The 15733-nt window shown below is 48.1% G+C and overlaps 1 protein-coding gene across 1 annotated transcript; it reads right to left on the bottom strand.

Annotated features, from left to right (window-relative positions):
- Nucleotides 1-915: 915 nt before the first annotated feature.
- On the bottom strand, nt 916-1359 carry LOC131952608 (protein AHNAK2-like). Its single transcript, XM_059315354.1, has one exon. The coding sequence runs from the start codon at nt 1357-1359 to the stop codon at nt 916-918; it is 444 nt and encodes a 147-aa protein (XP_059171337.1).
- Nucleotides 1360-15733: the final 14374 nt, after the last annotated feature.

Raw genomic sequence — 15733 nt, 5'->3', positions numbered from 1 at the left:
TGTCCACCTTGTACCTTGATATCAACCTGCCCACCTATACCTTGATATCAACCTGCCCACCTTGTACCTTGATATCAACCTGCCCACCTTGTACCTTGATATCAACCTGCCCACCTTGATATCAACCTGCCCACCTATACCTTGATATCAACCTGCCCACCTTGTACCTTGATATCAACCTGCCCACCTTGTACCTTGATATCAACCTGCCCACCTTGATATCAACCTGCCCAACTTGTACCTTGATATCAACCTGCCCACCTTTTATCTTGATATCAACCTGCCCACCTTGTACCTTGATATCAACCTGCCCACCTTTTATCTTGATATCAACCTGCCCAACTTGTACCTTGATATCAACCTGCCCACCTTGTACCTTGATATCAACCTGCCCAACTTGTACCTTGATATCAACCTGCCCACCTTGTACCTTGATATCAACCTGCCCACCTTCTATCTTGATATCAAACTGCCCACCTTGTACCTTGATATCAACCTGCCCACTTTGTACCTTGATATCAACCTGCCCACTTTGTACCTTGATATCAACCTGCCCACCTTGTATGTTGTTATCAACCTGCCCACCTATACCTTTATATTAACCTGCCCAACTTGTATCTTAATATCAACCTGCCCACCTTGTATCTTAATATCAACCTATCCATCTTGTACCTTGATATCAACCTGCCTAACTTGTACCTTGATATCAAACTCCCCACCTTGTACCTTGATATCAACCTGCCCACCTTGTACCTTGATATCAACCTGCCCAATTTGTACCTTGATATCAACCTGCCCACCTTGTACCTTGATATCAACCTGCCCACCTTGATATCAACCTGCCCACTTTGTACCTTGATATCAACCTGCCCACTTTGTACCTTGATATCAACCTGCCCACCTTGTACCTTGATATCAACCTGCCCACCTTGATATCAACCTGCCCACCTTGTACCTTGATATCAACCTGCCCACCTTGTACCTTGATATCAACCTGCCCACCTTGATATCAACCTGCCCAACTTGTACCTTGATATCAACCTGCCCACCTTTTATCTTGATATCAACCTGCCCACCTTGTACCTTGATATCAACCTGCCCACCTTTTATCTTGATATCAACCTGCCCAACTTGTACCTTGATATCAACCTGCCCACCTTGTACCTTGATATCAACCTGCCCAACTTGTACCTTGATATCAACCTGCCCACCTTGTACCTTGATATCAACCTGCCCACCTTCTATCTTGATATCAACCTGCCCACCTTGTACCTTGATATCAACCTGCCCACTTTGTACCTTGATATCAACCTGCCCACTTTGTACCTTGATATCAACCTGCCTAACTTGTACCTTCATATCAACCTGCCCACCTTGATATCAACCTGTCCACCTTGTACCTTGATATCAACCTGCCCACTTTGTACCTTGATATCAACCTGCCCACCTTGATATCAACCTGCCCACCTATACCTTGATATCAACCTGCCCACCTTGTACCTTGATATCAACCCGCCCACCTTGTAACTTGATATCAACCTGCCCACCTTGTACCTTGATATCAACCTGCCCACCTTCTATCTTGATATCAACCTGCCCACTTTGTACCTTGATATCAACCTGCCCACCTTGATATCAACCTGCCCACCTATACCTTGATATCAACCTGCCCACCTTGTACCTTGATATCAACCTGCCCACCTTGTACCTTGATATCAACCTGCCCACCTTGATATCAACCTGCCCACCTATACCTTGATATCAACCTGCCCACCTTGTACCTTGATATCAACCCGCCCACCTTGTAACTTGATATCAACCTGCCCAACTTGTACCTTGATATCAACCTGCCCACCTTGTACTTTGATATCAACCTGCCCACCACACTGCAGATATTAGACTTACCTGCACACACCTGTCCATATTTACTTTAGTTTCCATGTTAGCTAAAAAAAAATCGGAACCTGGGTAATGTGTTCTGTGTTCCGGTCCAACCAAACCATACTGAATCCGTGCACATTCTGATTTACTAGGCTGGAATATTACTGGTTATTTCACTAGACTACTTTCTGTTCTGCTACCTGCTAATCTGGCTAATTAACTAAAAAAGGCAGAATTGTAAATGCCGGAAGTCGTTTTCTAGGTAGACATAATGTTGCTGGCAGAGTGTAATACCTGTGGCACTTGCAATTTAAGTCTTGACGTTGCTAAGCGACAAAGGCGAGCAGTTCAATTTTTCGTTTGAGTAAATCCACATTTACTCCTTTTACTCCCCCTTCCCCACAACATCCCCCCCCCCACCGCCCCCCACAGAGAAACGTGCCTCTCACTTTTGACGCTACTTACGTTATTAACAAATCCAACAAATCTAACAAATCTAACAAATCTAAGCATTCTAACAAACTAACAAACTAACAATTCTAACAAATCTAACAAGTCTTACAAATCTAACAAACTAACGAATCTAACAAATCTAGCAAATTTAACAACTGTAAAAAATTTAACAAATTAAACACATCTAACACATTTAACAAATCCATCAAGTCTAACAATTCTAACAAACCTAACAAATCCAACAAACCTCACATTACACCAAGAAATTTATTGGTTGTGGTTGTCTACTTGCTGCTAAAAGTTGTAGGTCAAGCTGTTGGTCAGTGCTGTCTTTAGGTCAAGCTGTAGGTCAGTGCTGTCTTTAGGTCAAGGAGTTGGCCATATATCATGATCCCACAGCCCCAAAGCCCAATTCGTCAGAGCGGGGTAATGACCTTTCAACTCCAGCCGTCGAGGGGACGGCCCGTGGGGCCGGGGCTGTATGCCGTAGACAGGTATTATGTAAGAATTCTTAAGACGGCACTTTATTGGGTCAGAGGTGCTTAACGCAGCTTAGCGTCACAGACCTCTTCATATTTTTTGCTGGAACTTTTTTTCCTTTTAGCCACACTGGCGCCTTAACTCAGGCTTTATATGTTTCTATACAACAAACACAGTTGATACTTAACTCACGGCTTTAGAATTAAATCTCTTTACAACAAACACAGTTGATACTTAACTCAGAGCTTTATATGTCTCTTTACAACAAACACATTTGATACTTACAAAATTTTTTCCGTCAACACAGCTGCTACTTACAAATATATTTCTTTGAACAGATGAGCTAAATCTACATAGGGTAAAATATGTTCGCAATTTCTGTTCGGATGAAGGCAAGTTATATTTATTAGAAACATGAGCCACACTTCGAACAGTGAGATAGTTGCTACGTTATAATAACTCTAGACTGACTATATTGTTTGACTACAACGTCTCAAAAAACGGAGTTTCGGTCAGACCTTTTTCTCTGGATGGGTAGGGTGGAGGCACCAAAAATTTCGGATAAATAGATTTATTCCATCAACCCATTTAATAGATTTATTCTTCTTGCTATTTTTTACGCGATAGATTTATTCCCGTATCAGATTTTATATATTCCTCCAATTTATGATATATATTTATTCAACCATTGTATCTTCTAAATGTGTTAATCTTACAAATATTTCCTCTAAAAAATTTATTCCACTAACCTACAAGACAATAGATTTATTTCTAATATACATTTTATAGATTTATTACTCCACCAGATTTTATTATATTCGTCAAACAGATTCCATTGACTAATTCCTCTAATGTTTCTTATTGATATATTACTCCAATAAGATCTTGTTGATGTAACCTCCATATGTAACCTCCATATATATGTATTCCTCCAAAAAGATCTGATAAATGTATTCCTACAAAAAAGATCTTATAAATGTATTCCTCCAAAAAGATCTGGTAAATGTACGCCTACAAAAAAGATCTTATAAATGTATTCCTACAAAAAAGATCTTATAAATGTATTCCTCCAAAAAGATCTTTTAAATGTATTCCCACAAAAAGATCTTATAAAATTATTTCACGCACACATTTCTTCCACTAACCTATGAAGCACTTGATCTTTCTGCAACACGCCTGCTACTTCCATGATCTGTTGCTCACTACGTTACCGGAAGTCAGTTTTTCTGTCTGTCTGTCTGTCTGTCTGTCTGTCTGTCTGTCACATCTCATGTTTCATAAAACCAGGCCTCTTGAGTGTCATTGATTTTTGTATCGAACTATCCACACCGGAAGTCCTGTTTATTGGTTTTTACTTTGTTTTGATCAAAGGGCATTGATCTTGGCATAATGTTGACGGTTTTATTGGTTTAATTCTGAAGTGTTGTAGATTTTGTAAAATACGTGTTGCCAAGATATCCTAAGGTGTTGTTGCTTTATAAAATAGTTATGAAGGGATATATTTTTACAAGAGGTTAAATGGTCTCAGCTGCAACAATCTGTAACTTTCTTCTTCTTTTTTCTTATTTGTTCTTAATTTTAGTGTTAGAAAAGATTCCCTCCAACACAATTAAGTATACGTGTCAACTTGTTAAGCGCCATATAAGTCGTTGACTCCGATTCAGCCTGCTTTTCTTTTTGGATTTGCTTCCATAGCCTTTGTCCAGCCAAGAACAAACTACAAGGCAGCAGTTGTTTGATTTTGGAGTTGTCTCTCCTAGAAGAGTGGCTGTCCCCAGCTATCGAGCCCCATCTTCCCGGGGCATCTATTACAATTCGTTACAATGACATTTGTAACAATTTTTTACGATGACATCTGTAACAATTCGTTACGATGACATATGTAACAATCAATTCGTTACGATGACATATGTAACAATTCGTTACGATGTCATTTGTAACAATCAATTCGTTACGATGACATCCGTAACAATTCGTTACGATGACACATGCAATTGCTTTGATGCCATATAATCCACAATGAAAACTTGCCACTCCTGAGAGTATCTTTCACCAAAATGCCACCTTCAAGCAGCAGACAATCTTTGATTGACCAGGATCACGTGATACCCATCACCACCTATTTCGTCCCGAGTAAAAGATAAAATAAAGAAGTTCATTAAGACGGAAGGTCACTTGAAAAGGTCAGCAGGGGAACTCACTCTGGATTGTTTACATAAAGAAGGATAACCTCGGCCTGTGTGGTTATCGCCCTTTATCAGCGTGTACTTGAATGAAGCCTCAGGTAATGGATAGTTACCTGCCCTGGTATTCCCCAAGTTTCATAACCTAGCTAGATCAGTATATGGTGTGTCTCGTTGTACATAGTTCATCTCGTCCAACATACTTCATCTGGTCCAACATACTTAACCACATCCAACATACTTAATCTGGTCTAACATACATCATCTGGTCCAACACATACATCCCCTAGGCCCATACATCCACTAGGCCCATACATCCACTAGGCCCATACATCCACCAGACCCATACATCCACCAGGTCCATACATCCACTAGGCCCATACATCCACTAGACCCATACATCCACAAGCCCCATACATCCACCACATACATACATCCACCAGCCCAATACATCCACCAGACCCATCCATCCACAAGCCCCATACATCCACCAGGTCCATACATCCACCAGGTCCATACATCCACCAGGTCTATACATCCACCACATCCACATCCACCACCCCCATACATCCACCAGCCCCCTACATCCACTAGGCCCATACATCCACTAGGCCCATACATCCACTAGGCCCATACATCCACCAGCTCCGTATATCCACCAGATCCATACATTGACCAGACCCATACATCCACCAGCCCCGTATATCCACCAGCCCCCTACATCCATACATCCACCAGCCCCCTACATCCACCACATCCACCAGCCCCCTACATCCACACATCCACCACATCCACATCCACCAGCCCCCTACATCCACCACATCCACCAGCCCCCTACATCCACCACATCCACCACATCCACCAGCCCCCTACATCCACCACATCCACCAGCCCCCTACATCCACCACATCCACCAGCCCCCTACATCCATACATCCACCACATCCACATCCACCAGCCCCCTACATCCACCACATCCACCAGCCCCCTACATCCACCACATCCACCAGCCCCCTACATCCATACATCCACCACATCCACCAGCCCCCTACATCCACACATCCACCACATCCACATCCACCAGCCACCTACATCCATACATCCACCACATCCACCAGCCCCCTACATCCATACATCCACCACATCCACCAGCCCCCTACATCCATACATCCACCAGCCCCCTACATCCATACATCCATACATCCACCACATCCACATCCACCAGCCCCTACATCCATACATCCACCACATCCACATCCACCAGCCCCCTACATCCACACATCCACCACATCCACCAGCCCCCTACATCCATACATCCACCACATCCACCAGCCCCTACATCCATACATCCACCACATCCACCAGCCCCCTACATCCACACATCCACCACATCCACATCCACCAGCCCCTACATCCATACATCCACCACATCCACCAGCCCCCTACATCCATACATCCACCACATCCACCAGCCCCCTACATCCATACATCCACCACATCCACATCCACCAGCCCCCTACATCCATACATCCACCAGCCCCCTACATCCATACATCCACCACATCCACATCCACCAGCCCCCTACATCCATACATCCATACATCCACCAGCCCCCTACATCCACCACATCCACATCCACCAGCCACCTACATCCATACATCCACCACATCCACATCCACCAGCCCCCTACATCCATACATCCACCACATCCACATCCACCAGCCCCCTACATCCATACATCCACCAGCCCCCTACATCCATACATCCACCACATCCACATCCACCAGCCCCCTACATCCATACATCCACCAGCCCCCTACATCCATACATCCACCAGCCCCCTACATCCATACATCCATACATCCACCAGCCCCCTACATCCATACATCCACCACATCCACATCCACCAGCCCCCTACATCCATACATCCACCACATCCACATCCACCAGCCCCCTACATCCATACATCCACCAGCCCCCTACATCCATACATCCACCACATCCACATCCACCAGCCCCCTACATCCATACATCCACCAGCCCCCTACATCCATACATCCACCAGCCCCCTACATCCATACATCCACCAGCCCCCTACATCCACACATCCACCAGCCCCCTACATCCATACATCCACCACATCCACATCCACCAGCCCCCTACATCCATACATCCACCAGCCCCCTACATCCATACATCCACCAGCCCCCTACATCCATACATCCACCACATCCACATCCACCAGCCCCCTACATCCACACATCCACCCCATCAGCGAGGCCCCTAAATCTGGTCACCAGCAGAAAGGCCAGATCTGAGCGAATATTTCAGCGTATCAATGAGCCGGCATTCGGCAGGTCTCCGGTTAATTAAAGCCATGCCGGTTAAACATGCAATCCGTGAGCCGGTCTCACGGGAACTGCCGGTCTCACGGGAACTGCTAGGGGATTTGTGGAATTTACAGTTAGATGTCAGACAGCCTGTCAGAGGGCAGGTCAGACAGCAGATCACACAGCTAGTCAGACAGCTGGTCAGACAGCTGGTCAGACAGCAGGTCAGACAGCTGGTCAGACAGCTGGTCAGACAGCTGGTCAGACAGCTGGTCAGACAGCTGGTCAGACAGCTGGTCAGACAGCTGGTCAGACAGCTGGTCAGACCGCTGGTCAGACAGCTGGTCAGACAGCTGGTCAGACAGCTGGTCAGACAGCTGGTCAGACAGCTGGTCAGACAGCTGGTCAGACAGCAGGTCAGACAGCTGGTCAGACAGCTGGTCACCAGCTAGACAGCAAGTCAGATACAGGTCAGATAGCTTGTCAGACAGCAAGTCAGACAGCATTGCATTCACAAAATATTGCATGTCTTACAGTGTTCGCTACTATTTTAATATTTTATTGAGAAAATTGTAGTTTTGCCATTTTGGTGTTATACTTTTTAGCCACCGTCCTGTTTTAATGGTATGTGGTGATGTTCGCCTTAGGTGTGACGTTACAATGCGCATGACAAAATGGCCGGTACATCAGATAGATCACACCGGATGTGACGTACACCACTCATTATCTAACGACCTCTGCATCAGAAGGGACGTGTGTTGTGACGTGCATTAGATAGATAGATCCACCCACCAATCGGAGATCAATACATGCAATCAATTATCGCCAGACAGAGCCGGGGATACAGCAAGAATAGGTGTGGGTTTCACACAATATCCATCTGGACGGGTATGGGAGGGTGGGTGGGAATATGGCTAAAAATAGTTCCATTGGTCACGTCAGGAGCACATGAGTTGTCGCCCCTCTCTGGTCAATTGAGAGTTGTCGCCCCTCTCTAGTTCACCAAAACCGATTGACAACTGACTCCTCTAGTTGGCTCCATGATTACCTGACCCCACTAGCCAGTTGACCCCACTAGCCAGTTGACCCCACTAGCCAGTTGACCCCACTAGCCAGTTGACCCCACTAGCCAGTTGACCCCACTAGCCCCCTAAAAGCTGACTCAACTGTTTAAACGCCTCAATTTTAAACTCATTCTTTGTCAAACTTCATATTTTGCTTTTCCATATTCTTCAAGAAAAAAAAAAAAAACAACCAAAAACTCGACGCAATTTAAAAATCACAAGACAAAAATAAAGCAAAATTTTGGAAATTACAAGCAGCACCCAATGACCCTAAGTCATCATTTTTGACGTTGTCTCCTGTTACCATAAAAAAACTTGACCGGCCGGCACTGCGTTGTACAAACACTGTTCAATAACGGACAGAATTCAGACACAAATGTTGAATAACTGACACATTTCAGACAAAAATGTTCAATAACCGACAAATTTCAGACACAAATGTTCAATAACGGACAGAATTCAGACACAAATGTTGAATAACTGACACATTTCAGACAAAAATGTTCAATAACCGACAAATTTCAGACAAAAATGTTCAATAACCGACAAATTTCAGACACAAATGTTCAATAACGGACAGACTTCAGATACAAATGTTGAATAACTCACAAATTTCAGACAAAAATGTTCAATAACCGACAAATTTCAGACAAAAATGTTCAATAACCGCCAAATTTCAGACACAAATGTTCAATAACGGACAGACTTCAGATACAAATGTTCAATAACCGACAAATTTCAGACAAAAATGTTCAATAACCGACAAATTTCAGACAAAAATGTTCAATAACCGACAAATTTTAGACAAAAATGTTCAATAACCGCCAAATTTCAGACACAAATGTTCAATAACGGACAGATTTCAGATACAAATGTTCAATAACCGCCAAATTTCAGACAAAAATGTTCAATAACGGACAGATTTCAGACAAACAGTACTTATAAAGGCGATTGAGCAAACACGTTTTACATGAAATTAACGTCTATGGTGGTTTGGTCTCAGTAAAGTGAAACAATGTTGACATATCCGTCAGCTTCATGAGATGGGGGGGGGGGGGGGGAGGTGTGGGTGTGGTTGGTACCTGGTGACGCAATAAAAACCCACACTTTAATCAGATTTTCTATCAGATCTCCACCCTAACCCCACACTTTAATCAGATTTTCTATCTGATTTCCACTATGTCATTTCTGCAATCATGCCAGGTTTATTCAAGTTTTTATATAAGATTTTTGACCATCAAGACCACACTGCTACAACCCAATAACACAAACCATACTTACACGGCAGTGACATCTATCTTAAACTATGTTGCAGAAAAGCTACATAAATAAATCACGTTTATGTTATTCTGAACTCAGGATAAGTTTAAGACATTTTTAAAACATTTTTGGAATCCATGATTGTATATTTTATTACAATTTTCAATCATGTATTAACAACCTACTCTCACAATCACAGACAGTATTACACAAGCTACCCTCTAGCCGGCAGTCCCCACCCCTCCACCCACAAGCTACCCTCTAGCCGGCAGTCCCCACCCTCCATCCATAAACTACCCTCTAGCCGGCAGTCCCCACCCCACCACCCACAAGCTACCCTCTAGCCGGCAGTCCCCACCCTCTAGCCGGCAGTCCCCACCCCTCCACCACAAGCTACCCTCTAGCCGGCAGTCCCCACCCCACCACCCACAAGCTACCCTCTAGCCGGCAGTCCCCACCCTCTAGCCGGCAGTCCCCACCCTCCACATACAAGCTACCCTCTAGCCGGCAGTCCCCACCCCTCCACCACAAGCTACCCTCTAGCCGGCAGTCCCCACCCTCCACCCACAAGCTACCCTCTAGCCGGCAGTCCCCACCCTCCACCCACAAGCTACCCTCTAGCCGGCAGTCCCCACCCTCTAGCCGGCAGTCCCCACCCTCTAGCCGGCAGTCCCCACCCTCCACATACAAGCTACCCTCTAGCCGGCAGTCCCCACCCTCCACCACAAGCTACCCTCTAGCCGGCAGTCCCCACCCTCCACCCACAAGCTACCCTCTAGCCGGCAGTCCCCACCCTCTAGCCGGCAGTCCCCACCCTCTAGCCGGCAGTCCCCACCCTCCACCCACAAGCTACCCTCTAGCCGGCAGTCCCCACCCTCCACCCACAAGCTACCCTCTAGCCGGCAGTCCCCACCCTCCACCCACAAGCTACCCTCTAGCCGGCAGTCCCCACCCTCCACCACAAGCTACCCTCTAGCCGGCAGTCCCCACCCTCCACCCACAAGCTACCCTCTAGCCGGCAGTCCCCACCCCTCCACCACAAGCTACCCTCTAGCCGGCAGTCCCCACCCTCCACCCACAAGCTACCCTCTAGCCGGCAGTCCCCACCCCTCCATCCACAAGCTACCCTCTAGCCGGCAGTCCCCACCCTCCACCACAAGCTACCCTCTAGCCGGCAGTCCCCACCCCTCCATCCACAAGCTACCCTCTAGCCGGCAGTCCCCACCCTCCACCACAAGCTACCCTCTAGCCGGCAGTCCCCACCCTCCACCCACAAGCTACCCTCTAGCCGGCAGTCCCCACCCTCTAGCCGGCAGTCCTCACCCTCTAGCCGGCAGTCCCCACCCTCCACATACAAGCTACCCTCTAGCCGGCAGTCCCCACCCTCCACCACAAGCTACCCTCTAGCCGGCAGTCCCCACCCTCCACCCACAAGCTACCCTCTAGCCGGCAGTCCCCACCCTCTAGCCGGCAGTCCCCACCCTCTAGCCGGCAGTCCCCACCCTCCACCACAAGCTACCCTCTAGCCGGCAGTCCCCACCCTCCACATACAAGCTACCCTCTAGCCGGCAGTCCCCACCCTCCACCCACAAGCTACCCTCTAGCCGGCAGTCCCCACCCTCCACCACAAGCTACCCTCTAGCCCGCAGTCCCCACCCTCCACATACAAGCTACCCTCTAGCCGGCAGTCCCCACCCTCAACCCACAAGCTACCCTCTAGCCGGCAGTCCCCACCCTCTAGCCGGCAGTCCCCACCCTCTAGCCGGCAGTCCCCACCCTCCACCACAAGCTACCCTCTAGCCCGCAGTATACCCTCCACATACAAGCTACCCTCTAGCCGGCAGTCCCCACCCTCCACCCACAAGCTACCCTCTAGCCGGCAGTCCCAACCCTCTAGCCGGCAGTCCCCACCCTCTAGCCGGCAGTCCCCACCCTCCACCACAAGCTACCCTCTAGCCCGCAGTCCCCACCCTCCACATACAAGCTACCCTCTAGCCGGCAGTCCCCACCCTCCACCCACAAGCTACCCTCTAGCCGGCAGTCCCCACCCTCCACATACAAGCTACCCTCTAGCCGGCAGTCCCCACCCTCCACCACAAGCTACCCTCTAGCCCGCAGTCCCCACCCTCCACATACAAGCTACCCTCTAGCCGGCAGTCCCCACCCTCCACCCACAAGCTACCCTCTAGCCGGCAGTCCCCACCCTCCACATACAAGCTACCCTCTAGCCGGCAGTCCCCACCCTCCACATACAAGCTACCCTCTAGCCGGCAGTCCCCACCCTCCACCACAAGCTACCCTCTAGCCCGCAGTCCCCACCCTCCACCACAAGCTACCCTCTACCCGGCAGTCCCCACCCTCCACATACAAGCTACCCTCTAGTCGGCAGTCCCCACCCCTCCACCCACAAGCTACCCTCTACCCGGCAGTCCCCACCCTCCACATACAAGCTACCCTCTAGTCGGCAGTCCCCACCCCTCCACCCACAAGCTACCCTCTAGCCGGCAGTCCCCACCCTCCACATACAAGCTACCCTCTAGCCGGCAGTCCCCACCCACAAGCTACCCTCTAGCCGGCAGTCCCCACCCTCCACCCACAAGCTACCCTCTAGCCGGCAGTCCCCACCCTCCACATACAAGCTACCCTCTAGCCGGCAGTCCCCACCCTCCACCACAAGCTACCCTCTAGCCCGCAGTCCCCACCCTCCACATACAAGCTACCCTCTAGCCGGCAGTCCCCACCCTCCACCCACAAGCTACCCTCTAGCCGGCAGTCCCCACCCTCCACCCACAAGCTACCCTCTAGCCGGCAGTCCCCACCCTCCACATACAAGCTACCCTCTAGCCGGCAGTCCCCACCCTCCACCCACAAGCTACCCTCTAGCCGGCAGTCCCCACCCTCCACCCACAAGCTACCCTCTAGCCGGCAGTCCCCACCCTCCACATACAAGCTACCCTCTAGCCGGCAGTCCCCACCCTCCACCACAAGCTACCCTCTAGCCGGCAGTCCCCACCCTCCACATACAAGCTACCCTCTAGCCGGCAGTCCCCACCCTCCACATACAAGCTACCCTCTAGCCGGCAGTCCCCACCCTCCACCACAAGCTACCCTCTAGCCCGCAGTCCCCACCCTCCACATACAAGCTACCCTCTAGCCGGCAGTCCCCACCCTCCACCCACAAGCTACCCTCTAGCCGGCAGTCCCCACCCTCCACATACAAGCTACCCTCTAGCCGGCAGTCCCCACCCTCCACCACAAGCTACCCTCTAGCCGGCAGTCCCCACCCTCCACATACAAGCTACCCTCTAGCCGGCAGTCCCCACCCTCCACCACAAGCTACCCTCTAGCCCGCAGTCCCCACCCTCCACCACAAGCTACCCTCTACCCGGCAGTCCCCACCCTCCACATACAAGCTACCCTCTAGTCGGCAGTCCCCACCCCTCCACCCACAAGCTACCCTCTACCCGGCAGTCCCCACCCTCCACATACAAGCTACCCTCTAGTCGGCAGTCCCCACCCCTCCACCCACAAGCTACCCTCTAGCCGGCAGTCCCCACCCTCCACATACAAGCTACCCTCTAGCCGGCAGTCCCCACCCACAAGCTACCCTCTAGTCGGCAGTCCCCACCCCTCCACCCACAAGCTACCCTCTAGCCGGCAGTCCCCACCCACAAGCTACCCTCTAGCCGACAGTCCCCACCCCTCCACCGGCGTCTGATTACGATGCTCTAACCAGATGCATGACGGCAACATGACCTTGACCTTTCCCCTAACGCGAGATACCAGACTGAATGGGTTAGCGTCAATTAGCGTCTTGCTCGAGCTACAGACGCCATCTTGTTTTTCTAGCCGAGGTAACTCACGTGACTTGCACTCGGTGACCTCGACACTTCTCGTCTGCTGTAACTTCTCGTCTGCTGTAACTTCTCGTCTGCTGTAACTTCTCGTCTGCTGTAACTTCTCGTCTGCTGTAACTTCTCGTCTGCTGTAACTTCTCGTCTGCTGTAACTTCTCGTCTGCTGTAACTTCTCGTCTGCTGTAACTTCTCGTCTGCTGTAACTTCTCGTCTGCTGTAACTTCTCGTCTGCTGTAACTTCTCGTCTGCTGTAACTTCTCGTCTGCTGTAACTTCTCGTCTGCTGTAACTTCTCGTCTGCTGTAACTTCTCGTCTGCTGTAACTTCTCGTCTGCTGTAACTTCTCGTCTGCTGTCTGCTGTATGTTCTGGCCATTAAAGCAAGTTTAAGTTTAGACGTGAAGGTCAGTCTTTAGACAAATCTCTTGCCTGTGTATCTATTATCTCTACAAACATTTGAGTTAACTACCCTAAAACATCCTTCTTGCCGTTAACTTTGTCTTGAATAAAACAAGAAATTTCTGACTTTCGCCATTTCACGACAATCTGATATATTGCCAATAAACATACATTGTCATCCCACATCAATTATTTATTGCAAATATAAAATCTGCCAGATCACATTTATGTGAAAGATTGTTGGAGTGGAAAAATGTGGTTGACGATTGGAAAAATGGGATGTTTACACTTCGAACTGGTTTCAAAATCATGGAATTTTTTTTCCCCAGAAAACTTGTTGCGTCTATATTTATTTCTAGAAGGTTTTTAAAACTTCATCTTTTATTGAACTTCTCACATGTCGTGCTTGGCATTTTCACCTCACATTTTCGTGCTCATTTTTTATCTAAGATCTCATTTTTGGACTACATTCCCTGTGCAATCTAAATTAGGTAACTAAATTTAAGCTACATTACCTTCGTCCACAAAATTTCTTCCAAACATTTCAATATTGCCAAAATGGCAGATATGGTTTTTTGACACTATGCAAGCCAATGTAGCCTACAATATAAAAATAGCCAATAGGTTAAAATACTAATAGCCTAAAATATAAAAGAAAATCAGAAAACTCTAACAAAAACGATCTAGTAGGCGGCTAAACAGACACGATCTAGTAGATGGCTAAACAGACACGATCTAGTAGACGGCTAAACAGACACGATCTAGTAGGCGGCTAAACAGACACGATCTAGTAGGCGGCTAAACAGACACGATCTAGTAGGCGGCTAAACAGACACGATCTAGTAGGCGGCTAAACAGACACGATCTAGTAGGCGGCTAAACAGACACGATCTAGTAGGCGGCTAAACAGACACGATCTAGTAGGCGGCTAAACAGACACGATCTAGTAGGCGGCTAAACAGACACGATCTAGTAGGCGGCTAAACAGACACGATCTAGTAGGCGGCTAAACAGACACGATCTAGTAGGCGGCTAAACAGACACGATCTAGTAGGCGGCTAAACAGACACGATCTAGTAGGCGGCTAAACAGACACGATCTAGTAGGCGGCTAAACAGACACGATCTAGTAGGCGGCTAAACAGACACGATCTAGTAGGCGGCTAAACAGACACGATCTAGTAGGCGGCTAAACAGACACGATCTAGTAGGCGGCTAAACAGACACGATCTAGTAGGCGGCTAAACAGACACGATCTAGTAGGCGGCTAAACAGACACGATCTAGTAGGCGGCTAAACAGACACGATCTAGTAGGCGCTAAACAGACACGATCTAGTAGGCGCTAAACAGACACTAATGTGAAAAGAAATCAATCAGGTATGGAGGAGTTTAAGGAGTTCGTTTAAAGGAAGTGTCGTTTTTTCTGGGACAATGCCAGGTCAAAATGTCGTTTTTCTTCAATCAATGAGGGGTCAAAATGTCGTTTTTCTTCAATCAATGAGGGGTCAAAATGTCGTTTTTTCTGCGACATTGCCAGGTTAAATAAACTTTTTTCCCTCCACAATCAGTGGGGTCAAAATGTCGTTTTTCTGTAATCGATGCAAGGTTACAATGTCGTTTTTCTGTAATCAATGCAAGGTTACAATGTCGTTTTTCTGTAATCAATGCAAGTTTTCAATGTCGTTTTTCTACAAAGATTGCAAGGACATATTGTCTTTTATCTTCAATCATTGCGGGGCCAAAATGTTTTTCTGCAATCACTGCCAGGTTTAATCGCGTTTAGACTTGCAGACGTAGATTAATTTGGTGGCGTTGGTCAGGGGAGAGAAC

This window comes from Physella acuta, unplaced genomic scaffold (assembly GCF_028476545.2).
Source record: "Physella acuta isolate Inbredline_101_S28 unplaced genomic scaffold, ASM2847654v3 ptg000880l, whole genome shotgun sequence".
In the NCBI taxonomy this organism is placed as follows: domain Eukaryota; kingdom Metazoa; phylum Mollusca; class Gastropoda; family Physidae; genus Physella; species Physella acuta.
The sequence above is the reverse complement of the archived record's forward strand: the minus strand, read 5'-3'. Positions and strand labels throughout refer to the sequence as shown.